This window comes from Ambystoma mexicanum, chromosome 3q, assembly GCF_040938575.1.
Source record: "Ambystoma mexicanum isolate Mex_15411 chromosome 3q, UKY_AmexF1_1, whole genome shotgun sequence".
NCBI classification, from domain to species: Eukaryota; Metazoa; Chordata; class Amphibia; order Caudata; family Ambystomatidae; genus Ambystoma; species Ambystoma mexicanum.
Genome location: NC_090926.1, coordinates 802152148 through 802179053, shown reverse-complemented (window position 1 = coordinate 802179053; position 26906 = coordinate 802152148). Strand labels below are relative to the sequence as shown.

The window sequence follows — 26906 nt, the reverse complement described above, 5'->3', positions numbered from 1 at the left end:
TCTGACTGAATCAAATGCCTTGGTGGCATCCAAAGACGCCACTGTGTATTTCCCTGGCCTGCCATGAACGAGACAGGCCATGTTCAGCGCAAGTGCAAAGATCGTGAAGCCAAATGGCGAAAAGCCAGATGAGTTTGAGTCTGTTTTCCATTTTCCGTATTGCATGTCCTAGTGTTTGGACAGATGCCTTTTTTGTGTTTTTTGTGATGTTGGATGTATGAATATGTTTCTGTTTTTAATATTTATTATTAAAGTGATATATATTTTTCTTTACTTACCTTGGTATCACTAGCTTGGTTTTTGTTAAGTGGTATGTGACGACAGTCTTACAATCGCTATTATCCTGTGGTCGGAGTAGTGAGGGGTTTTTCAATTCTCTGTGCTTTATGCACCACATTCAGTTACCTGCCATTAGTGCTACATATGACATGGTATAATTTGCGTAGGTTCTCTGTAATGGATCACCCAGGTACATAGCCAGTTTGGTCGTGGTGGATCAATAGCGGGATCGCCTTCCGCAGCCTACTCGCAAGCAGAGCTGTTAGGATCTTATTGTCTGCGTTTAGCATGGATAGGGGCCTGTTTGAGCCGCACTCCCCCCCCGTCCTTACCCGGTTTCAGTAGTGGGATAATTACAGCTTCTCTCATGGTGTCCGGGAGGGTGCCTATTTCGTATGCTACGTTAAATACTTGGGCTAGGAGAGGTGCCAGGGTGTCTTCATATGTTTTATAGAACTCCGCCAGGAGACCATCGGTTCCCGGGGCCTTTCGGGATGGTAGGGATCTAATGGTGACTGCAACCTCCTCTGGAGTGATGGGCTCGTCTAGAGCCTCGGCCATTTGCACATCTAGTTTGGGTAGTTTAATGATGTCCAGGACATGTTCAATTTCGGTGTCTGTAGGTGACGGGGGATCTGTGTAGAGGGCCTGGTAGTATCCAGAGAACGTCAAATTTATCTCATCCTGCGTGTGTGCTACCGTGCTGTCCGGCCTGCGGACTTGGCAGATGTGCTTCCTGGGGGCCTCCCGTTTGCAGAGCCAAGCTAGCAGCTTCCCAGGTGTGTCCCCGAGTGTGTGACTCCTTTCAATGCGTTTTGCATAGCTGAGTTTCCCTAATTTCTCCAAGTGCACCAAGCATGCCTTTTTGAGCTCTACCTCTTTTTGTATATGGATTGGGTTGGTGGAGGCTTCTGCCTCCAGTACCCTCAGCTCATCCTCAGTGCGTGTTAGTGAGGCTACTATGGATCTCAGGGCTCCGCCTATGGTAGCAATCATTTCCCCCCTCGTGACCACCTTGAATGCTTCCCATGCTGTGCTAATGCGCTGCACGCTATTTTCGTTTATTTGCCAATAGTCTAGCGTGCTTTTCCGGATGTGTTCGCAGAAGGCCTTATCTAGCAGGGCTTCGCCTCTGAGCCTCCACGTGGGCGCGGGAGGTTTAGATGCTTGCACTGTCCAGGTAGTTATTAATGGGGAGTGGTCTGACAGCAGTATGGCTAAGTATTGTGTTTCCCTAAACGAGGCCTGTTGTTCCTCGCTCGCAAATATGTGATCGATTCTAGTGTGGACTGCGTGTTGGGGTGAGTAGTAGGAGTACTCTCTTTTATCGGGGTGCTGGACCCTCCATAAGTCTCTAAGCGCTAGTTGTTGTGTTAGTGCTTTCAGTATTTTGGCAGGTGGGGAGGGGCGGGTGTGTTTGCTGTCAGATCTATCTACCCGGGGGTCGAGGGTGCAGTTGTGGTCTCCGCCCCATATCAAGGTGCTATCTCTATATGGGCTGAGCCGTTTGTATGGTGAACGAAAGAAGACAGTGACTTCATGGTTGAGGGCGTAAGAATTGATCAGGCAGATTTCCTTACCCTCGATGGTGCCATACACCAAGGCCATCCTGCCTTCGTCATCCGTTTTTGTATGCAATAGTTTTATGGGAATGGTTGGGGCGATCCAGATTAGGACAACTCTTGCATATGTGGAGTACGTGGTGCCTATCAGTGTTCCTCTCCAGGTTTTGGCTAACGCTGCTAGTTTTTGTGCATCAAGGTGGGTCTCTTGTAGGAGGGCAATTCCAACTTTGTTGCGTTTAATGAATGTGTGGATTCGGCGTTGCTTGACGTAACTATTCATTCCGCGGACGTTCCAAGTCATGATTCTGATTTTGTCAGCCATGGGTTTTGTGTGGCCGAGTGTTCGAGGGTGGCATCCTCAGCGTGTCCTCTTTTGGTTCCGGCGATTTACAGTGCTCTGAGTGGTCTTGGTTCTTCTGCATATAATTCCCCAACTGAGGTACTAACTCCCAAGTTCCCCTTCCAAAAAACTTTAAACTCCCTTGTAACATAACATGTCTAGTGAGTTTCCCCCGTTCTGACTACCCCGTTACGCTCCATTTGACCTCTTGGTGGTCTCTATGGTGCCCTACGGGCGGGTTAGATGTACCCAAACTACTTCTGGGGGCAGAAGAAGTCCGCTTTGGCTGCTATCGTATTAAAAGCAGTCAGTCTCCAGTGTGGCTCCTGTTCGGATCAAACCTGCTATATCAGGATGTGGGTTCCATTTTCCTCCGTGTGTACCTTGTCCAGTTGCTATCTAACGGTGGTCGCTTAGTTTGCAGATTGCATTGGTTTGCGCTCTTTCACCTCGAGGTCAGGGAATTGCCCTCTGTCCATCCACTCTCTGGCTTCGGCCGGCGTATCAAACAGGTGCGCTTTGTTGTTGTGCAGCACTTTTAATCTCTCTGGGTAAAGGAGCATGCAGTGCACTCCTGCGTTTTTCAGTCTTGCTTTAGTGTAAATGAATTGGGCTTGTCTCATTTGGACGTATAGTCTGGATATATGGCTATCTTCGCAGAGTCTCTCTGTATGTGGCCGCCTGATCTCAAAAAGGCTAGGATCGTTTCCCTATCCCTGTAGTTGAGGACCTTTGCGATAATTGGCCTGGGAGGGGTCCCTGGGGGTGGCCATTTGGTGAGAGCTCGATGGGCTCTCTCGATGGTGAAGCCTTGTGAGAGTTTCCCAGCGCTGATTTCCTGTAGCAGGAGATCCTCAATATAGTTTGTGGGGTCGTTTCCCTCAATGCCTTCAGGCAGGCCTAAAATCCTAAGGTTATTTCGGCGCACCCGCCCTTCCGCCTCGACTGCCCTATCTTCAAGGTTTTTCACCTTCTGCGCCAGTTTATCTACTTCATTGAGGAGTTGAGTTTTAGTCTCTGTGTTCTCCTGGACCTGGGTTTCAAGCGCTTCCGTTCTGCCCGCTACAGAGCGGACATCTTGATGCAGTAAGTTTAAGTCGATTGCCACTGCGTCTATTTTACTTTCCATTGTCTTTTGGAGTGTTTTGATGGCCTCAAGGAGCTGTGAGTTAGCCGGTTCGGGAGGCTCTGTCCGTGTAGACGCAGTATAGGTGGTGCTGGTGTCTAATCTAGTTGGACCCCCGGCCGTGTAGGTCTCCATGGTGGTCTGCTTCTGTTTGCCTCTCCCACCTTTTGCATCGATATCGGTGGTGCTGGTGTCTAATCTAGTTGGACCCCCGGCCGTGTAGGTCTCCATGGTGGTCTGCTTCTGTTTGCCTCTCCCACCTTTTGCCTTCATGGAAGGGCGGGTTTGCCGGTTCTCTGAACTGGCTGTTCCGTTGGTGGCGATGGTGCAATGCCTAGAGATGGTACTGCTGTTGCACCCCTTTCCAGGGGTGTCCCTTGGTGATCCCGATTTTTTCAGGGAGCAGTGCGGTCACACACGTTCCCTCAGGTGTGCAGCGATTGGGTTCCTGGGTCTCCTATGCAGGTGCCAGCACCTACGTTCCTCAATGCAAGGTGCGTGGGGCCCCCTCTGGCTGTGTCCGGCTAGTTGCCTTTGTCGCTGTAGGTTCTGTTCAATATGGAGCCTCGGGGGGGTTAATTGCTGCCCTGGGTTGCAGTACGGTCTTTATCGCGTCCGGTGGGGTGGCTGAATATTTGTGTTGAAGTGTGCAAACAGTTATTTATTATCGGCGCCCTCTGCTTGTGCCGCGGCAGCAGTGCACCGTGTGTGGTTCACGCTTATCAGGCGCAGCTGCGGGCTCAGCACCTCCCGAGGACCCAGCCTCAGCGTGTCTAATGTAAGCGGGGGCACAGGGGGTAAGGGGGGCAGCCCGCCTCACAGTCGCAGTGGATGCAGCCTACCCGGCAGGGCCTCCCCTCCCTCTGGCTCCTTACCCTGTGTCCTCCGCTCAATCTGTCAAGCTCCCCTCTGCACCGGTAAGCAGCTCGCCTCGCCTGCCGGGTGCTCCTCATCCGATCACAGCGCTCCTTACACCGTCTCCGGAGGTAGTCTCACTCAGGGCGCTGCTGCATCATCCCCTCTGGGGAGCGGCGTGTCGCTGCCCGTGGCGCGGATCGCCTCCTCACTGCGGTGTCTCTGTTGCTCACCAAACGGCCCAGGCCAGGCCACCTGTGAGGCTCCGAGGTACCAAATATCTAGTCTGTCCGGGGCCTCCGGGCTCCCGCTTCGCTCCAGCTTCTCACCTGGCCCCGGGTCGCGCCAATGCTGTCTGGTCCCTTAAGGTATACACTGCCCTAGCCTGATGAGCCGGGTCTCCACACCTTGCACTGCGCCAGCCATTTACTCGGAGGGCGCCATTTTCACGAGTTACGCCGCCTCTACTTGACTCAGCGCCCTGTCATGGGGGAGAGTCGTGGTCGCTCCAAACTTAGGCGTGGCAGCCCAAGGTATTTAGCACAATTGCGACAGCTTTCTTCAGCTCTGGCAATCCGAAAACCGTGGTTTCTTAGCAGTATTTTGGTCACATCGGCAGAGCTCTCTGGATGAGCGACCTTCCTACATGGCTGTTAGCCATGAGTAAGTCTAGTTGTTGCTCAATAATATAGTCATGTATTTCAATGGTAAGGGCGGCTATGGAACGTGCATTAATGAGCGCTGCTTTGAGGAGCATGGGGGTGGCGCTTTGATAGAGGGTGTTAAACATATGTTAGTAGCCTCGATGGAAGTGGTTAGTGGATTGGTTGTAGTGGTCATTTTGTTTGGTTTAGCTTTGTTGGCTGGTGGGTATACCGTGCCTATGGTGGTGGATGTGGCCGGGGCAGATCTGTTAAGGTGGTTTACACTTTGAATGCTTTCATTTTAGAGTTTCGGGTACTGTGAAACATGTAAGAGGTAGTTACCATTCCCTTAATAACTACATAATTGCACTACTACACAGAAAACATAAAGACACCACAATGCATACAAATACGAGCATATACAGGTAAATTACAGTAAGCTCAAAAGGAGCAGTATTACCAGAAACTATTCATAACATAACTGCTTATCTTCATGCACATAAATTATTGCTGTATTTTACGCTTTCTTCTTCCCCTATATGTGTATGTATGATATGATATGATGTGAGTGAACCCTGAGGAAAGTAGTGCAAGAACATATGAGAAGGGTGCCGTGCACAAAGAAAGAGCCTTTTGAATTGTTACTTCCTGACTTTTAGTGAAGAAAAGCACCTGGCCTACTTATGTCAGTGAACAAAAAGTGAGGTCATCAATGAGATTTGTCATGGCATCTTTGATGTCATGGGTGTTAGTCCTTGCAGTGCACACGGGTGGCGCGAGTTATTGTTGCTTAACTTACCTTAACTGGCGAATTTCTAGGGTTTTTCGGTTTTACCTATAACCATAACGTCCCTGTAACAACGTTTTTCCACTGAATTTCATAGGTTTTTGCTAGTGCAACTTAACCCTAACGTCCCTTTAACAACATTTTTTGTTAGTGAATATATATGACAAGCATTACTCACCTTAATAGCATTTCTGATGATTGTATCTGCTTAGATTCACAAGCTGTGCATATGGTCCGACATCCAGTGGTAACCGCGGAGTATTGCATCTTGTCTTTCGAGGCTCGAAAGGGGACGTCGGCATAGGCGTGTCTGTAACACTATCCCTATTGTGATGTGTATTGTACCCAAAATCCCTCACGCGCCAAGGTCCCTCCGATTGTATTTTTTCTGCCATGAGGGAGCCCAAGGCTATTTGTGAGTGAGTATATAAAAGAGAGAAAGTAGTAAAATGTCTATGTTCTGTCATGATCTCTGCTTCCAAAAGGTCAGGGTTTTCCCAACTCCCTTGGAAGCAGATCCATAACCCAGGTTCCGAGTGCCAACCAGTCCCAATTGGGACCTTTTGGACCCAGTCCTGGCGCCAGTGGCACCAGGCTCATAAATATGCCCAGTCCCAGCGCTGGAAGCGCCGGGCTCATAATGCTTGGGTGGACTTACCTGCAGCAGACCATGCTGCTTACTTGCCTGCCAGTTGAGCCTCTGATCCTCTTCTGTTTGGAACTACTTTTCCTGTTGGGTGGGGCAGGGGCCACTCCCTAGGTTCAGAACACTGGAACTCTTCTGGAAAGCAGGAACTCTTTTCTTACCTAGGCGTGGCTGTGGAAGGAGACACCTAAGCACTACAGGAGGCTATTTAAACCACACCCGATGGATGAATCTTGCTTTGCGTTATTCTGCATCCTCTGCAGCAGAACGCTCATCGTGTCTTCTGCATCTGATCCTGGGCCTAAGGAAAAAGGCTTACCATCCTGAATCCAGTCTTCAGCAACACCTATAAAGACAAGAAAGAACAGATTAGCATTACGGTCTTCAATGACAGCGCTTCACTTACCTGGTCCATCGGCTGTCACCAACGCCTCGCGCTGCATTCCGGCATCTGAAAGACAAAGGCTTACCTACTCTTCGTGCGCTCCGGAGGTCTTCGCGCTGCATTCCGGCATCTGAAAGACAAAGGCTTACCTACTCTTCGTGCGCTTCGGAGGTCTTCGCACTGCATTCCGGCATCTGAAAGACAAAAGCTTACCAACTCTTCGCACGCTCCGGAGGCCTTCGGCGCTGCATCCCGCATCTGAAAGACAAAATAAGGTGCGTTTAAAGACATTGGGGAACTTTAATACTCACGTGCCATTACTCCTTTCCATATCTAACCCAGTGGGTATTCCGGCACCCTGCAGCCGCTCCGAACTTGTACCTGCAAAATAAAAAGACAGTTAGAGCGCATTGTGAAGCAGGCAACAAGCGCTTACTTACGTGCTTCCAGGCGCTTCTATTCATCACACGGGCTCCATCTTCAACTCACTTCAGCCCGTCATCCGCCATCGCCGGAACCCTGCAAAACAAGAGACATCATTACTAAAGACTTTTAAAGACATTAGAATTACTCGAAACTTACCGTTCGTGCAGTAAACGACGGACAGCAGTCCTCTGAAGTCAAGAGGCCTGCTCCCCTTATCCAGTGAAGAAACTGGTTACAGCACCCTGCCCCGAGGCAGATGGAGAGCACGGCGTTCACTTACCTAAGGTGAGAGCTTTAACCTTTGGGGTTCTACAGGAGAAGAGAAAGGGAAGAAGAGAGAGACATTCAATAACCCAGTTCATTAATCCCATATTTTCTATCTGCAGACATCTTACCCTTCGAGTCAGACATACAGTGCACAGAGGTCCAGCCCAAAGAGCCAGCCGTGTGTTACACATCACCTTTGAAGATACGGTATACGCCCAGTCAAGACCGGCGCCTCTACGGGAATCAGGTGAGCGTTACAGAACGCAAAGCCTACCGCAAAACTCCCGTCCAGGCGCTATGGAAACCTCGGATACCGACCAGCTAGCCCAGTTACTTGGGGAACTAAGGGCAGAAGTGCATGCAGCCCGTCAGGAAACAAACGCTCTAAGAAGGGAACTGATTATTTCCAAGGAGCGAACAGATGATCTCGCTAGACAATTGCTACAGTCACAAGCCGGACAGACCCCGTTACCCGCATCTGGGGGAAATCTTCCTTCTACATCCTCTATGAATCCAGTGCAGATCAACCTACCTGGGAATGTACCTCTGGCTCCGCCCGAACGATTTTCTGGTGACCCAAAGAGGTTTGCTGTATTTATCAATCAGTGCCGGTTGCATTTCTTATGCCGGCCAGCAGCCTTTCCAACTGATCAAGCTAAAGTAGCTTTCGTGCTTTCGTACCTTAGTGGCAATGCGGCAGACTGGTCGATCCCTCTAGTAAATCAAGATGATCCGGTCCTCCATGATTTTCAAGCTTTTCAGCTCAGTATGGAAAAACTGTTCGCAAGACATTCACAGGGGCAGGCCTTGGACAATGAGCTTCTTTCGTTGCGACAAGGTAATCAAGACCTTTTGGCTTATATTGCGTCTTTCAACAGACTGATAGTGGAAACTCAATGGCCTGAGGATAAAAGGATTACGCTGTTTTATAGAGGTCTAAGTGGACAGCTCAAAGATGTGTTAGCCCAAGTAGTGAATCCCCCACAAGATTGTTCGGACTATATAGACTTAGTCGTTCAAATAGATCACAGACTGCAGAACAGGAAGGCCGATCGTTCCAAGTTTGATGCTCGAGTATTTTCCAAACCGCCAACTCCTTCCAAAGGAGTAGACTCCGGGGAACCCATGCAAATAGGGGGCCTGAAAGGTCCTCTAACACAAAAGGAGCGGGAAAGGAGAAAACAGTTGCAATTATGCCTCTATTGCGGAAACTCAGGGCACTTTCTTCGAGACTGTCCGGTGAAACCTGCCAAGAAGGCAGTAGGAGCTGCAGTTACCAAAGTTACAAACTCTGAGCAGGGAAACAACCTCGCCCGACAAGAATAGAGGTCCTCTTGCCGAGCGTGAAAACCAGTTCAGTGACCTCGCATTTCGTGATACCTATGGTCCTCATTAGCCCTGATAATCCGGATCGATTACATGCAATTGAAGCTTACGTCGACAGCGGTGCCATCGGCAATTATGTGGATCATGAAATGGTTTTGAGGATGAATCTAACTCTTTGTCCCAAGGCTGTAAAGGACGTCATTACTACGGTGGATGGAACGGAGATAGCCTCCGGACCAGTAACGCATACCACTCAAGAAGTGACGCTAGTAAGTCAAGATGGACACCATGAGAAGATCGTGTTCGATGTGATCAAGGCTCCTCAGTTTCAGATTATTCTAGGAATACCTTGGTTAGAGAAACACAATCCTCTGATCGATTGGCGAGCAAGAACGGTCCAGTTTCCAGAATGTGTCTCTACTTGTCACCCTGCACCTGGTGTTGCACTGGCAGCAATTTCTTCAGAGACTCCCCAGTTACCTCCCGAATACCTAGAATACCAAGATGTTTTCCGGAAGGATCAGGCTAACTCTCTACCTCCTCATAGGTCTTATGACTGCCAGATAGACCTGATACCTGGATCTACTCCTCCTTGTAGTAGAATTTATGCCCTCACCGAGCCTGAGAACCTTCACCTTCGACAATACCTGGATCAATACCTGGCAAATGGGTTTATTCGTCCTTCCAAGTCCCCTGCTTCTTCAGCTTTGTTCTTCGTTCCAAAAAAGGAAGGAGACCTTAGAACTTGTATAGATTATCGCTCCCTGAACCAGATCACCGTCAAGAATAGATATCCGTTACCTTTGATCCCTGAACTCCTGGACCAGGTCAGAAAAGCATGCATATATACAAAGCTGGATCTTAGAGGAGCCTACCACTTGGTACGAGTAAAAGAGGGCGATGAATGGAAGACGGCCTTCCGCACCAAATATGGGCTATTTGAATATCAGGTCATGCCCTTCGGACTTTGCAATGCCCCGGCCGCCTTTCAATATTTTATGAACGATGTCCTCAGAGAGCTCATAGACGTGTGTGTTGTTGTTTAGATTGACGACATCCTCGTTTATTCTTCATCGGAATCTGAACATCGGAAACATGTGAAAATGGTCCTCGAAAGATTGCGTCAACACAAACTTTTCGCTAAGTTGGAAAAATGTGTTTTCAACGTGACTGAAGTTGAATTCTTGGGATTCATATTATCACCTAGCGGAGTGCGTATGGATTCAAAGAAGGTCGATGCAGTTCTCAAATGGCCATCACCATCCTCCGTAAAAGGTGTGCAAAGCATGTTAGGCTTCGCTAACTTTTACCGCAGGTTTATCCCCGAATGTTCTCGAATAGTCCAGCCCATCACTGCCTTGTTAAAGAAAAACAAACGTTTTGAATGGTCTACCGAGGCGGAACAAGCTTTCCAGGATTTGAAGACTAAATTTATCTCTGCACCAATCTTAAAACACCCTCGCCCCGAACTCCCCTACATCGTGGAAACTGATGCTTCAAGCCTTGCCATGGGGGCAGTTCTATCACAAAAGGACCCGGTAACCAATCAGTTGCATCCCGTGGCATTTTGGTCCTGCAAATTCTCGCCTCCTGAAATCAATTACACGATTACTGACAAGGAACTTCTGGCTATCAAGTCTGCCTTTGAGGCTTGGCGGCATTATCTGCTGGGGGCCCGACACACCGTTACTGTGATTACGGATCACCGAAACCTGCAATATTTGAAAACCGCAAAAGCCCAATCCTCTAGACAACTCCGTTGGGCATTATTCTTTGCCGAGTTTGACTTCATAATTACCTATCGACCTGGTACAAAAAACGGTAAAGCTGATGCCCTTTCTCGGATGGGAGTGGAAGAACACTTGATCAACCCTAAACCTGTACCAATCATTCCCGAACAAAGAATTCTGGGTGTAATCGCCACACAATCCATAGAGGAAGTTAAGGATAAAGCCAGGCAACTTGTAACTCCAGCAGACATACAGAATTGGCATCTGCAGGGAAAGGACTTTGCAGTAAAGGACAACTTATTGTATTTCCAAGAACGATTATACCTGCCCAGCACAGATTTACAGAAAAAAGTAATCTCTTGTTATCACGATTCTTTAATGGAAGGACATCCCGGTATGGCCAAGACCTCAGAAAAGATCAAGCGCTACTTCTGGTGGCCGTCTTGGAAAAAAGATATCAGAGACTTTATAATGTCCTGTGGAGTATGCGCCCAAAACAAGAGTCAAAAGGAAAGACCAGCAGGCCTCTTACGCCCTATTGACATCCCACCTCGCCCTTGGCATACGCTTTCTATGGACTTCATCACCGATCTACCTCCATGCTCCGGATACAATACGATTCTAGTAATCGTGGACTTATTCTCCAAGATGGCGCATTTCATTCCGCTCAAAGGCTTGCCAACAGCAACTCTGGCCCGAGAATTTCTCGAAAACATCGTCCGACTGCACGGTTTTCCTTCGGTTCTAATTTCGGATCGAGGTAGTCAATTTATTTCTCATTTTTGGCGAAGTTGCTGTCGGTCGGCTCAAATTGATGCGAGACTATCGACCAGTCACCACCCTCAGACCGACGGACAAACCGAGAGGACCAATCAAACTCTGGAACAGTATTTACGCTGCATGCTGCAACAAACTGAAAAAACTTGGAAAGACATCCTTTGGATAGCCGAATATGCCTACAATAACTCTGTCCATTCGGGAACTGGGAAAACCCTGTTTTTTCTTTTATACGGCAGTCACCCTCGAACCTCAGAGTTGGATCCCCTCCAAGATCTTGAAACACCAGCAGTAGACTACCTGCATTCTACAATCACCCAAGCCTTTAAGGAAGCTGTTTCTCACCTTCAAAGGGCGAAAGAACAATACAAGAAAGGAGCAGATCAACATCGGAAGGAAGCCCCTCAATATCAAGTAGGGGATCAAGTCTGGTTATCCACCAAATATCTACCTCTAAAAGGGCCACGCACATTCAACCCAAGATACCTTGGTCCCTATTCCATCACTACCATAGTAAACCCAGTAGCGGTCAAGTTGGACTTGCCCCCGCACATGAAGATACATCCGGTCTTCCAGGTCTCTCTATTAAAACCTGTGCAACCTCAAACCCGACTAACTAAATCTCCAAAACCCATCCTAGTTGATGGAGTACTCGAGTCTGAAGTCAAAAGCATTCTGGACTCCAAGATCTCCAAATCTAAACTATTTTACCTAATTGACTGGAAAGGCTACGGCCCCCAAGAGAGATCCTGGGAACCTGCTGAATATGTCCACGCTCCTCGCCTAATCAAAAGATTTCACCGAACATTTCCTGACAAGCCAAAACCCCCGGAGAAGCCCGGTTTGGGAGGGGCATTGAGGGGGGGTACTGTCATGATCTCTGCTTCCAAAAGGTCAGGGTTTTCCCAACTCCCTTGGAAGCAGATCCATAACCCAGGTTCCGAGTGCCAACCAGTCCCAATTGGGACCTTTTGGACCCAGTCCTGGCGCCAGTGGCACCAGGCTCATAAATATGCCCAGTCCCAGCGCTGGAAGCGCCGGGCTCATAATGCTTGGGTGGACTTACCTGCAGCAGACCATGCTGCTTACTTGCCTGCCAGTTGAGCCTCTGATCCTCTTCTGTTTGGAACTACTTTTCCTGTTGGGTGGGGCAGGAGCCACTCCCTAGGTTCAGAACACTGGAACTCTTCTGGAAAGCAGGAACTCTTTTCTTACCTAGGCGTGGCTGTGGAAGGAGACACCTAAGCACTACAGGAGGCTATTTAAACCACACCCGATGGATGAATCTTGCTTTGCGTTATTCTGCATCCTCTGCAGCAGAACGCTCATCGTGTCTTCTGCATCTGATCCTGGGCTTAAGGAAAAAGGCTTACCATCCTGAATCCAGTCTTCAGCAACACCTATAAAGACAAGAAAGAACAGATTAGCATTACGGTCTTCAATGACAGTGCTTCACTTACCTGGTCCATCGGCTGTCACCAACGCCTCGCGCTGCATTCCGGCATCTGAAAGACAAAGGCTTACCTACTCTTCGTGCGCTCCGGAGGTCTTCGCGCTGCATTCTGGCATCTGAAAGACAAAGGCTTACCTACTCTTCGTGCGCTTCGGAGGTCTTCGCACTGCATTCCGGCATCTGAAAGACAAAAGCTTACCAACTCTTCGCACGCTCCGGAGGCCTTCGGCGCTGCATCCCGCATCTGAAAGACAAAATAAGGTGCGTTTAAAGACATTGGGGAACTTTAATACTCACGTGCCATTACTCCTTTCCATATCTAACCCAGTGGGTATTCCGGCACCCTGCAGCCGCTCCGAACTTGTACCTGCAAAATAAAAAGACAGTTAGAGCGCATTGTGAAGCAGGCAACAAGCGCTTACTTACGTGCTTCCAGGCGCTTCTATTCATCACACGGGCTCCATCTTCAACTCACTTCAGCCCGTCATCCGCCATCGCCGGAACCCTGCAAAACAAGAGACATCATTACTAAAGACTTTTAAAGACATTAGAATTACTCGAAACTTACCGTTCGTGCAGTAAACGACGGACAGCAGTCCTCTGAAGTCAAGAGGCCTGCTCCCCTTATCCAGTGAAGAAACTGGTTACAGCACCCTGCCCCGAAGCAGATGGAGAGCACGGCGTTCACTTACCTAAGGTGAGAGCGTTAACCTTTGGGGTTCTACAGGAGAAGAGAAAGGGAAGAAGAGAGAGACATTCAATAACCCAGTTCATTAATCCCATATTTTCTATCTGCAGACATCTTACCCTTCGAGTCAGACATACAGTGCACAGAGGTCCAGCCCAAAGAGCCAGCCGTGTGTTACACATCACCTTTGAAGATACGGTATACGCCCAGTCAAGACCGGCGCCTCTACGGGAATCAGGTGAGCGTTACATGCTCCTTCCACTCGAGCGTGGAGGCAGGGTGGGCGGATGTGAATCTAAGCAGATACAATCATCAGAAATTATTACGGTGAGCAATGCATGTCTTCTGTTGCTTGTTAATCTGCTTATAATCAAATGCTGTGCATAGACTAGCGAGCAGTACCCAGAGTTGATGGTAGGTTGTGAGAAGGAACAGTAATGAAAAGATGTCTTAGTACTGCTTGTCCCACCTGAGAATCAGATCTAGAATGAGTGTCTAGGCAATAGTGTTTTGTAAAGGTGTGTACAGAACTCCAGGGTTATGCTTTGCAAATGGACTCAAGGGGAACATTTGCAATGAATGCTATTGAAGCCCCAGTGCCCCAAGTAGAGTGTGATCTAGGCTTGAAGGGCAGTTCTCTCTTAGCAAGAGTGTAGCATAGTGTGATGCATTTGCCAATCCTAGAGATTGCTGATTTAGAGACAGGATCCCCTTCTCTACCAGCTGCCACTGAGAAGAGAAACTAGTTTGTCTTCCTCAGTGGTCTAGTTATTTCCAGGTAGAACATGACTTTCCTGGGCACATCAAGTGTGTGTAGGCTTATTTCGGCCATCCTAGTGGGATTCTGGAAGAAAGTAGGTAGTTAAATTGATTGGTTCACATGGAACTTTGAAATTAATTTAGGCGCAAATCGGGGATGAGTGTGCAGAACCACCTTATCTCTGTGGACTGTAACGAAAGGCTCTAGAACCGAAAGAGCCTGTAGTTCACTAACCCTTCTGATAGAAGTGATAGCCACTAGAAAGGCTGTTTTATAAGTAAGGTCTTTGAGACTTGCCTTATGCATAGGCTCAAAGGGAGACCCCATAGGTCTGGTCAGAACCAAATGAGGGGTGAATTATTTTGGTTCCATGTCATTTCATCGCCTGCCATTTCATCCCCTGTCATTTTAACGTGTACATTCCAACGAAAATGCTCATTTTTTTTTCTTTTTGGGGGTATTTTTGGGGGTACCCCCCCGAACCTCTGTCCCACAATTATTTGTGGCTATTGCCTACCCGCCCAAACCCTTATCTGCCCTTTGCCAGCCCCCCTAAAAAATTTGATGAGCATATTCTTTTTAATATGCACGTTAAAATGCCAGGGGATGAAAATGCAGGCGATGAAAGGACGTTGTACCATTCTTTTAACCCCTTCCATGAAAGCCTTAATAACAGGTATTTTCCACCCCAACATCTTTTGTTGTGACATAGTGTAGGCTGAGAGAGCAGTTAGGTGAACTTTTAGACAGTTAAAAAACAGTCCTGATTCCAACAAGTGAGTCAGGTACAACACAATGTGAGTAGGAGAGTAGTCAATCGGGTTGATGCTCTTGGTAATGCACCAGATGACAAAGCGTTTCGACTTACTGGAATAGCAATACCGGATGTTAGGTTTCCTAGCTTCCCTAAGTATGTCCATGCATCTCTGAGGGAGTTGAAGGTGTCGGAACTCTATGACCTCAGGAGCCAGGCCGCTAAATTCAGAGTTTGTGGGCATGGGTGTAGTGTATCCCCTCTGTCCTGAGACAACATGTTGTAGGGGCAGGGCAACTTCATAGGAGGGGAGAGGGACATCTCCATCAGGTGAGAGAACCAGGGTTGGTGGGCCAACATGGGTGCGAACCAATATCATGGTGACTGGTTCCTGGTGCATCTTGTGCACCACCTTGTTGAGTAGGGGAGTCGGGGGGAAAAGCGTAAACAAATTTCCCTGACCATGCTATCCAGAGTCTGTTCCCCTTGGAGCGGTTCTGGGGATACCTGGAGGCGTAGTCTTGGTATTGGGCGTTCTCCTGAGTGGCAAACAAGTCGATCTCTGGGAAGCCCCATTCTGCGAAGATGTTGGAGACAATGTCTTCGTGTAGATGCCATTCGTACTCTGTGGGCAGTGGGATATCTCTGCTTAGCACATCGGCTAGAAGGTTGCGTTCGCCAGGAACGTGTTGGGACAGCAGGAACATCTTGTGTTTGAGAGCCCACATCCAAATGTTCTGGGACGGCTTGGATAGCCCTGGAGAGTGTGTGCCCCCCTGTTTGTTTAGGTAATACATGGCTGTAGTGCTGTCTGTCAAGACCAGAACTGTCTTCCCCTATAGCTGTGTCTGAGAGGCCTTCAGTCCTTTGAATACTGCTAATAGCTCTAACAGGTTTATGTGTTTGGACGCTACCTGTGGGGACTAGGGGTGTCACGGTATTAGTTTTATGACGGTATGATAACCTTCTTGCCAAATGACGGTATATCATGGTTATCGCGGTATAGCAGGTGGAGTTAACTAATCTTGACAAATATTTTCTAAAAGGTCATAAATTGACAGATTTATCATCACAAACAAAACCAGGCACCCAGGGCCAGAATTGGGCTTTTCAACATGCTTTCCACTGAAATGCCTTGCTTCCACCAAACACAAACACACGTGTGGAGAGGAGGAGGGGGGGAGCCCTGCTGCAACTGGCAAAGTAAACTGAATAGCTTTTCTTAAGTGGTCATTTACGCTTTATGCTCCCCCACTGGCTACTGGTGAAGATGAACATGTTGCCATTCTTGATAACCTGCATGCCACCGATCAATGGAGGCTGATGGTAGTATACGCTTGTGCGCATATACACACACAGACACACACACACACACACAGACGTACTCTCTTTACGTTACAGCCTTTAGTTTACTTGCGGGCCAAAAGGTGTTCAGTAATCACGGACATGTTACCCTTTGGTATGGCAGCAGGGAATACCCACAGAGATGAGTGAATTTCGCAGTGTGACTTATTATATGTAAATTCAATGATAGAACCAGGGAAATCCCCCATTGCCATATGTTTAGAGAACATTATCCATTATAAATATATAAACCCCAAAGCCGCCAACCCAAAGTAAACCCTTTTCCTTCTTGGCACTGTATCTATTCTTCCTATTGCTAACATATTGATTTTGTGTCAGGCACGTGTGGTTTATGGAATGGCATTAAAAACTGCTCCAACTGAAACTACTTGGCAGACGGCACATCCAACAGTGCAAAACCAAGACTGCGCAGCACTTGCTTACTGCAGCCTTTCCAAATCAGATTGAAAAGCACACTTTATGGTATGAACGGTATAACGGTATAAACAATGTGACGGTTATTATTGTTCAATTAAGTGGTTCACGGTATCTTTAACGGTATACCGTTACATCCCTAGTGGGGACCACACTCCATGCGCTGTCTGCTGTTGCAGATGAGCCCCCGACCCCGCGAGAGTTGCGTTTGTCATGATAGTGGCTTCTACTGCTGGGGTGGTGAAGGTCTTCCCGTTCAAGAGGTTTTCCCTCAACCCCCACTGCAGAGAGAGAACAAGGGCTGGTGAGATAACTACCAGATCTTCCCATTGTCTGCTGGCCTGACACCACTGGCTGTTGAGCCACTCTTGCATGGGACGAATGCGCAGCCGCGCGTGAGGAACTAAATAAATGCTTGACGCCATCATTCCTAGCAGTCGCATGGCCTTGCATATTGAGGGATCTAAAAAAGCATGCTCTGAACCCTTTCGTTGGAGGGGAAGACAAGGCCTTCTATGGCGTCTTTTTCCAGAAGTGCTTCCACCTCTTGTATCAGGATCCGCAGATGGTCTGGCGTCAGGCGTCTTGTTTTGGGCGGTCTGAATTGTGGCGTTCGGGTGAATTCTACACAGTAACCATGGGTGACCGTCTTGAGAACCCACTGGTCTGACGTTATCCCCTCCCATGCCGACAGGAAAGATGTTAAGTGCCCCCCCCCCCACCGGGGTAACATGGGAGGGGACCTCGATCCGTAGGTCATTTGTGACCAGAGGCTGTGGCTCCCCTGGAGTTGGGGCCTCTGCCTTTCCCGCACCGCTGTCCTCTGGGTGGTTAGTTGACGGGGGTGCTGGATGCCTGTCCTGAGTTCCAGGTATTTCCCGTATTATACTGATTTTGTGTGGAACGGGATTGGCCCCAAAAGTGCCGGCAGGAAACCCCCCGCCCCCCTCTGGGGGAAAGGGTTTTTGTGTGATTTGCCGAAGGGCCTTCAGAGTCTCATGCTCCTTCTTGGCATTCTCGAGGGCATTGTCCACTGTCTTAACAAAGAGGTTCGCCTCTTCAACAGGTTTATTAATTAGAGCTGCCTGGGTGTCTGGCTTGAAGCCCCAGTTCCTGAGCCAAGCGTGCCGTTTGAGCAGGGTGCCCTGTGCCAGGGATATTCCTGCCGTTTCTGCAGCATCCAGGGTATTTCTTTCAGCACGTTCTGATTGACTTGTCTGCCCTCAGCCACGATGGCGAGTAATTTGGTTTTAGCGGGTTTAGGCACCTCCTGGAGACCTTCATGCAGTAGGTTCCACTGTATATCGGCATAACTGGCAAGCAACGTGGTGTTGTTCGCTATGCGCGTAGAAAAAGCAGCTGCTGTGGTGATACGCTTTCCCAAAGCATACAGCTTTTTTGACTCCTTATCGGGAGGTGCCTCTCCCGTGGAAAGGGGTACCCCCGTCCATTTCCTGGTGGTGATCAACACTAGGGAATCGGGGGTGGCATGGCCCTTTATGTAGGTTGGGTCAGTAGGCGAAGGGCGAAATAGTTTTTCCACACTCAGATTTACCGCCCTAATCTGGGCTGCTGTGACCAATGAAGGAGCCAATCTTCTCTTAATGGAATTCAGAAGAGGAATGGCTTGGCTGGAGGGGGGCTTTTCTTTGAGGATATCCTCCACGAAATCCTGTTCAGGCAAGGCCTCCTGGGTGGCAATTTGAAAATGATCAGCCGCCTTTCTCAAGATGGCGTTGAACGCCATCTGGTCGTCTAATGGGGAAGCCTGGCGGGCCGTAGTGGAGGGAGGTGAATCCAAACATAGGACATCATGGTCCTGGTCATGAGTAGGGAGCGCCCAGGATTTTGCCTCAACCTGGCGGCTATCCTCCCAGTTGTCTGTAGGATCTGCCTTTTCGTCCACAGTGTAGTCTTCTAAGAAGGTAGTGTCCTCCTCCTGGTCATAAATGTCCCGATACGTGTCCATGTGGATCTCGTCCTCACAGAGGACGCAAGTGTAATCTTCCTGAGTGGGTTCTACAGTTCTTCGAAACTTAGAAGCAGGAATAGAAGGAGGGTCCTCCCGAGGTCTCTTGGGGGTAGGGTTCTCTGAAAGCAAGACAAAATTCTCCAATATATCCATACACCCTTTACATTTTTCTCTGGTCCATCTAGATGAGCCAGAGGGTTCTAAGGGTGAAACATGTTCATTTTCCTCCCTATGGAGCAGAAATGTGTTCCCAATAGAGCTTGACAACGGCACAGGGCTCTCTATGTAGTCCTCATGAGCATCGGGACGCTGTGGCGTGTCTTTCGGCGCGTCCGCAAGCCGCTCTTTGTGCTTCAATGTCTCCCGAGACCTCTCCTTCAACCCTACTGCCGAAGCAATCCTAGCAAAGCTTTCAGAGATGTTCGACGAAGTGGGCGATGTGTTGTTTGACTTTGAGGCCTACCGTTAGATCTTTCTCCTACCGGGCCTTAGGGGGCGCCGGAGCATCAGCTAAAGGCGCTATGACGACCGCATGGGTTTTGGAGGTAGCGTCCTTTGTTTTAGGAGGCCCAGTCACAAGATGTTGCTGTGGATGCGGTGAAGGATGCTGATCCTGGGGATCAGTGGATCCCGTCGAAATTTTCGACGGTTCCGTTGGCGCTTTTGCACGTTTCGACGGCACCCTCGAAACCGGGACTGGGGTTGTGTGCTTAGTGCTGCGATCTTGTACGCCCCTGTCGCCGGGTGTTTTCCCCATAGCGTGACTTGCGTCAGGCCTATCGGGGTCGGGGACAGGCGTGGCAGACCCTGAAACATCCGCCGTAAGGTCAATGGCATCCAACACGGATGCCTGGTCATCACTGATCCCCCCGTCACTTTCGGCGGGTGCGGCGGTGGGGCAAGAGGATCCAGCCCGCGACATGCCATAGGCCGCCCACCGCTTAACGCGCCACTCCTTAAGCGTTTTAGGGCGCAGGAGTTTACAGGCCGCGCACCGCGCTTCATCATGGTCAAGGGGTAGACAATTGTTGCACTTAGAGTGCTCGTCCTTCCATGGGTATCTGGCCCTGCAAGAGGGGCAAAACCTAAATGGTGTCCTTTCCATATCGAAAGGCAATGACCAGACCTAGGGAGCAAAGAGGGGGGAAGAGGAGAGACATAACTGAAAGAATATGGCCACCCTAACCCCACTCTCCCTACTGTGTAGGCCGGCCAGAGGGCCCGGCCACGTGGATGGCTCTGCAGCCAGATCGCAAGCGTCGAAGGTCCACCCCAGTCTTTGGCGTAGTAGAGGAAGCACCATTAAAAGGACTTTTTAAGGGGATAATCGACAAAGTCGATTAACAAGGTAATAACAATAACAACTTCGCTTATGAAAGAGCTCTGCAAAGGGCGACCAGTTATCTGGGCAGAAAAAAACAATCTGAGGGACCTCGGCACGTGAGGGGTTTTGGGTACACTACACGTCACAAAAGGGATAGTGTTACAGACATGCCTATGCCGACGTCCCCTTTCGAGCCTTGAAAGACAAGATGCAATACTCTGCGGTTACCACTGGATGTCGGACCATATGCACAGCATGTGATTCTAAGCAGATTAACAAGCATCAGAAATATATATACATGCATACAAACGTAAGAAACGCAACAAAGGCAGGGCTTTTGTTTTTTTAAAAAAAAGGTTTTATTGTACAGTTCAATACTGCTAAATGCCCATATGGTACGCCGGCTCTACATGAAAGAGAAGCTACCTTCTCTGTTCCACTTACTACATTCCCTTTATGATGCCAAGTACTTCTTTCAATTTTGCTTCCTGTTTGTTCAAAAGGTGAGCATTTAAAGCTGCTGTCAGCTGAGTAAAAGCTTGCAGAATACAAACCTTCAAGTGTGTAACTTGAAGTAGTGAAAACAAAACCTTGCTGTGCTGCTACGTTTGTTTTCAACACTTTAACATGTTCAGAGCTTTTATCATGATGCACTCATTCTGAATCACAGAGCAGCTAGAAAACAATACAAATGTAATGTAACACAAATGTGAAAAACATCAATGAACAAAGCTGCCAGTAAACAAAATATGGCTTTTTAAAAGCATCATTCACAAATCTCTCTCGAACTCAGACCACTCCAATGGGTCTTACAAAATGGCTGCTGCTCCAAGAAGAATGCACTTGTTCTGCATTGCAGAGCAGCTGACTGGCACCATGGCCCCTCTCGAACGTGTATCTTAAGAAGTTATGACAGAGTTAAAGCTCTATATTGCCAGACCTAAATATAATGTTGCTGTTAATATTTAGAAAACATTTTAGTTCAAAATGTCAACTTCATCAAGCAATATAATATGAACTCACAGTGCATTTAACCAACACAGAAAAACAACATACTTGAGCAGCATAAGATTTTTTAGTGTAATTTTCAATCTCACATGAACCCTAAAAGGTGTTGGCTGAAATGCTATCAGGACATGCGCTATTGCGCCTTCAAACAGCATTTGTTGTATAGGCGCCTTACAAATATCCAATAAATAAATAAATAAAGACAAGTTATTCTAGCCAAACAATGAACCTAGCACTAAAGCTAATGTCTCTTCAGCCATGTGTAACCAGCAGAGGAATCAGGGATCACACATTCTATGTTTTTTTCTCACCTGACAGAAATATGGGCTTTCCCTCTTTCCTGGCCTTATCAAACGCGTCCTTGCCCCAGGGGTACCTGCAGTGACAAAGAGAGGAAGAAAAAGGAGGGTCAGAGAAATTAAAATGGAAGGAGACACAACGGGAAACAGTGAAAGATATTGAGAGAACAGAAGATGGTAAGAGAGAGGAGAATAGCGAATAAGAGGGGGTAACAGACGAAAACGGAATGTAATGGCGAGAGAGAATAACAGCGAAAGAAAAGAGAAATAATGATAAGTTGGTGAATGAAAAAAGGGTGCAGGAGAACGATCTTCAACACGTGAATGTGTGAGAGAAAAGAGGTGGATCTATGTGATCACTGCGACCATTTGTAATTGCGACGGCCGAAAATACCGACCTTTTTTATTATTAAATCCCCTTTACACCGCATAGATATGCGGGGGGAGCCCCCGCCTACCCCCCATATTTCTATAATATCCCATTACCCCCCAGATATATATGTAGTGTAAAGGGGGTGTTAAAAAAAAAAGTCGGCATTTTCGGTCCTCGCAATTCCCAGGTCGAGATTTTTGTACGATTCCTACTTGGTGTACTTATGTTGTACAAAGAGTAGTTTACCAACCCTGAATAACCCCAGAGAACTTGCATGGATAAAGCAGTGATGGCATAGAGGCATGGAGGCATTGCTTGCAATGCAGTATGAATACGATTAATGTTAAGAGGCAGGGATCTGATTCAGTGAAATGCGGCAGTGATACGACTCAGTGACATGCAGAAGAGAATTAATCCAGCGATATGTGGCATGCAGTAGGAATAAGATTCAGTCACACGAAGCAGGGAGGACACTCAATGTGGTAAGTAAGGAATGCCATTCTCTGTCACAAGCAGCCAATAAGTAATGTTAAAACCATGCCAGGAGATGTGCCAACCATGTTTCTTGGAAATATGTATAAAACACAGACGGCTATGATGCTACAGCCTCAAACTCAGATTCATGTGCAAAGAGAGAAAACGATGCAATGGCTTGTCATAGAGACCCACATACACTTTTGGTGTGACCGGCTTGCCGTGTTTTCAATGTGTTCACTGTACTATACTGCATCTGTCACTCTGGTTAGAACACTGATGATCCAGTCATCTACCAGGCAAAACGCTTTGTGGCTGAGGCAGGTGAACGTCTGGAATACTCTACGTTAAGCACCTAATCTCCACTCCTCGAGTCATTTCTTACTTCTGTTTTGGCTCATAGATGGCACCACCTAATGAGATAAAAATATCGGTATAGAATGTAGAGAGGGAGATGGCATTGTAGATGCACAAATGCCTTTGGAGGTGCTTAGGCTGCTTAGTTTCGGCTCAGGCATCGCTGTAAGGGCCATATTAATTCTGAATTATATGTGGGGTTCAGGTCTGTTTTACCCTTTCAGACTAAAAACGCAGGAGCCCCTCTACTGAGAACGAATATATAGCCAAAGAACAAGTTACTTCTTACCTTGTAACGTTCTTACGATGGGATGTTCCTCCGACGTATTCCTTATCTTGATAGATTACATCCCAGCTTGCTGGCCTCGGAAATTTTTTCAGTAGAGGGCGCTGCGCGTCGACGTCCCTCGAGCTGGTGTCCCTCGACAGCCTCCGTCTCGGCACCAACGTCATTGTGCGTATAAATAGACTTGCACAGCAACCGTTGCTCAGTTCCGTTTTGAAGGTTGAAATTAGCTGTGCATGAATTGGTTATTGACCTTGAAGGAGCGTAAACTGCAACTCCAAGGGAAGTTTTACTGCGGGGATGTATGAGAGGGGCGATAAGGAATACGTGGGAGGAACATCCCATCGAAAGAACGTTACAAGGTAAGAAGTAACTTGTTCTTGGAAGGGATTGTGTCCCCTTATGGAACAAGTTACTTACCTGTAACTGTTGTTCTCCAGCATGGGTCTGGCATGGATTCACATGCTCATGAATATTCCCCGTCGTCAGGCTGGGAATCCTCGGTAAAGAAAAAACCAGTATCAGTTTCGTTTTTGATCTGTCTTTCGTAGTAGTAACCAATCACTGATCTCTGCGTCATACTGACCACAGCCAATGACTGCCCTCTACCTAAGCCCCACCTCTGGCAGCCATCTTCAGATTTGGAAGCACGTGAAGTGGCAGTATGACCAAGTGAAGAGCCGCAGAGGGGTAGGCGGGAGGGTTCGCATGTGAATCCATGCCAGACCCATGCTGGAGAACAACAGTTACAGGTAAGTAACTTGTTCCTTCTCCAGCATGGGGTCTGGCATGGATTCACATGCTCATGAATAAAGAATACATAGCAGTACCCACATGCACAACCACGGGAGGTGGCAAAGGCTCAACATTAAGCATCACATGAAACTCAACATTAAGCAATCTTACCTCCTCACCAGGCTCACCTCAGGCGAACAGGTTGCGCAGCACTGCTTGGCCGACCCTGGACTCCTCCCTGGAATCCCGATCGACGCAGTAGAATTTCGTGAAGGTGTGCGTCGACCTCCACGTAGCAGCCCTGCAAATGTCCAGCAGGGGCAAACCAGATAGGAACGCCGTGGTAGCTGCGATCGCTCTGGTGGAATGTGCTCTTGGACGGCCGGGCAGCAGTCGGTTTGCCAACTGGTGACAGTACATGATACAGCCGTAGAGCCATCTGGAAATGGAAGCCTTCGAGAGAGCCTTCCCCTGATTGACAGGTCCAAAGTTCACAAAGAGTTGTGACGTCTTCCGAAAACACTTTGTGCGGTCCACGTAGAACTTCAGCGCTCTAGCCACATCCAGCAAGTGCAAAGTCCTCTCAGCCAGCGACGAAGGCGACGGGAAAAACACAGGCAACACCAAGGGTTCGTTGAGGTGGAAGTCCGACGGCACCTTGGGCATGAAGGAGGGGTGCGTCCTGAGCACCACCCTCGTGTCGTGAAAAGTCAAGTACGGGGCCTTGCAGGAAAGGGCCTGGATCTCTCCCACCCGTCGTGCGGAGGTGATGGCCACAAGAAACGCTGTTTTCCACGACAGGAACTTCAACGGGGCCGAGTGCAGAGGCTCGAACGGAGGTCCCATGAGCTTGGTCAGCACCACGTTGAGCTCCCACGCCGGGGCCGGAGCCTTCACCGGCGGGAACGATCTGAACAGTCCCTTCATGAACTCTTTCACCAGATGATGAGACCACAAGGACGTCCGCCCCGTGGTTCTGGTGTATCGGGAGATCGCAGCAAGATGAATCTTGATGGACGCGTGTGCCAATCCAGCTTTGGCCAGCGTCAACAGGTACAGCAGTACTTGGGGAGCCGTAATCCTTAGAGGGTTAATCTTCTGTGCGTGGCACCAGACAGAGAACCTCTTCCATTTGTGTCCGTAGCATTTAAGAGTCGAGGATGCCCTGGCCTTTGCAAGAACCTCTCTGCAGTCGGCCGGTATGTCGTATCCTCCAAACTCTAGCGCTGCAGGAGCCAGGCCTGCAAGTTCAGCGACTTCGGGTCGTGGTGGAGGATGGCGCCTCCTTCCCTGGAGATCAGATCCGCGTCCACTGGCAGCTTGATTGACGGGGACGCTGACAAGTCCAGAAGGTCCGGGAACCATATCTGCCTCGGCCACGCAGGTTTGTTTGTTTGTTTGTTTGTTTATTTATTGTGCGCACCGGACCCTGGGGTAGCAGGGCGCAAGAGAACAAGGAAGTTTACAGCTTGGTTACATACATTACAAGTTACAGGTTACAGAGCATGTGGAGTGGCCATTACTTGACTTTACAAGGTAAAACAAGTGCAGACAATCAATCAAATCCAAGGCGAGCGAGCAATATAGCAGGTCGGTAGAGAACGAGCAATATAGCAGGTCATAGCGTGTCAGGTGAAATGTGAAGTACATGTAGAAGTGCAAGGGTAGAGAGTCATTTAAATCTCATTCTCAGTAAGCCATTTTATGGAGTTCTTTCTGAAGTTGTTGAACGTTTGGTTAGCTCTGGTGCGACGAGGATCATCCTGCACCGTGACCTCTTGAGCTGGTTGATGAGCCGGATCAGCAGTGGCAATGGAGGGAACGCGTATAGGAACAGGCCCTCCCAGGGGAACGAGAAAGCATCGCCCATGCTCCTCGGCTGGGGAAACCTGCTGGCGAACCTCCGGCACTTGGAGTTCGTCGCCGTCGCGAACAGGTCGATCTGGGGTGTGCCCCACCGTCGGAAGAGGCGATCCACTAGATCCTGCCTTAGTTCCCACTCGTGGCACGAGCGCAGCTCCCTGCTGAGTGAGTCGGCGATGGTGTTTTTTATCCCTGCCAGATGAAACGGCACCAGAAACATCCTTTGGGCGACGGCCCAATGCCACAGGTCCTGCGCCTCCTTGGACAGTGCTGGGGACCTGGTTCCGCCCTGTTTCCTGATGTAAAACATGGTGGTGGTGTTGTCGGTGAAGATCCTCACCACCTTGCCCTTGAGGGACGGAAGGAAGGACCTGAGGGCCCAAAACACTGCACGGAGCTCCAGGACGTTGATATGGAGGGACTTCTCCGTCGGGAGCCAAAGGCCTCTCGCGTGCAGATTTTCGGTGTGCGCTCCCCACCCTTCCAGGGAGTCATCCGTGGTCACTGTCTCCTGGTGGCTTGGGGTCTGGAAGTCCATGCCCGCCGTCAGATGCGCGCGGGTGCCCCACCACCGGATCGCTCGTCGAAACTCTCGTCGAGTGAGATCCTCTCCTCGAAGCTGCCCGTCGTTTGGATCCAGCGCGCGTCCAGGAACTCCTGCAACGGGCGCATCCGGAGCCTGCACATGGGAATGAGGTAGATGCAAGAAGACATCATTCCGAGGAGGGACTTGATGGACCTCTCCTTGGCCGCGTCGGCAACCAACATCCGCTGTACCTTGCCCAGGATGGCCCTGGTCCTTTCCTCCGACGGGGAGGCCAGAAGGGACACTGTGTCGAGCTTCGCTCCCAGAAACAGTGCGTCTTGCGCGGGTACCAGGTGGGACTTGGCGTAGTTCACGGAGAATCCCAGGTCCGTGAGAAGTTGGACGGTCCTTGCCGTGTGCTCCCTCGTCTTGGCTCGGATGAGCCAGTCGTCCAGGTAGGGGTAGACGTGGATCCCCTCCCGGCGCAGCTGCGCCGCCACTGGTGCAAGGCACTTGGTGAATACCCTGGGTGCCGACCGTAGACCGAAGGGAAGGGCTCTGAACTGATAGTGACGCCCTTGGACCACGAACCTGAGAAATTTTCGGTGCCCCTTTAGGATGGGAATATGGAAGTAGGCATCCTCCAAATCCAGCGACGACAGGAAGTCGCCCTCCTCCAGCTGACCCAGGACGTGCAGGAGGGCGACCATCCGGAACTTCTGTGCCTTGATGAACTTGTTCAGCCGTCGTAGGTCTAGGATGGGGCGCCATCCTCCCGTCTTCTTCTTCACGAGGAAGTATCTTGAGTAAACTCCGGAGCCCCGAAGCCTCTTTGGGACGAGTTCGATGGCGCCCTTCTTGAGCATCGCCTTTACCTCCCGGAGAAGCTGAGGGACGTGAAGCTCCTTCCTGGCCACAGGGGGGACGCGCGGGCACCTTCTTTGAAACTCGAGCGCGTGGCCCTGGGCTAGGGCAACCAGCACCCAACGGTCGGTGGAGATGGACTCCCACAAGCTGACGATGCTCGCCAGCCGGATTCCCACCGGGAGGAGCCCTGCTTAGACGAGGCTTTGCCGCCTTGACCTCCTTGGCGACGACGGCG

At 49.3% G+C, this 26906-nt stretch overlaps 1 protein-coding gene across 2 annotated transcripts in view; it reads right to left on the bottom strand.

Annotated features, from left to right (window-relative positions):
• Window positions 1-26906, bottom strand: part of SPATA20 (spermatogenesis associated 20) — a 2241715-nt gene that overhangs the window by 1711204 nt on the left and 503605 nt on the right. For both annotated transcript variants that reach the window (XM_069654894.1, XM_069654895.1), the window contains exon 3: window positions 21203-21267. In XM_069654894.1, the coding sequence (XP_069510995.1) occupies window positions 21203-21267 (65 nt within the window). The remainder of the gene's footprint in view (window positions 1-21202; window positions 21268-26906) is intronic.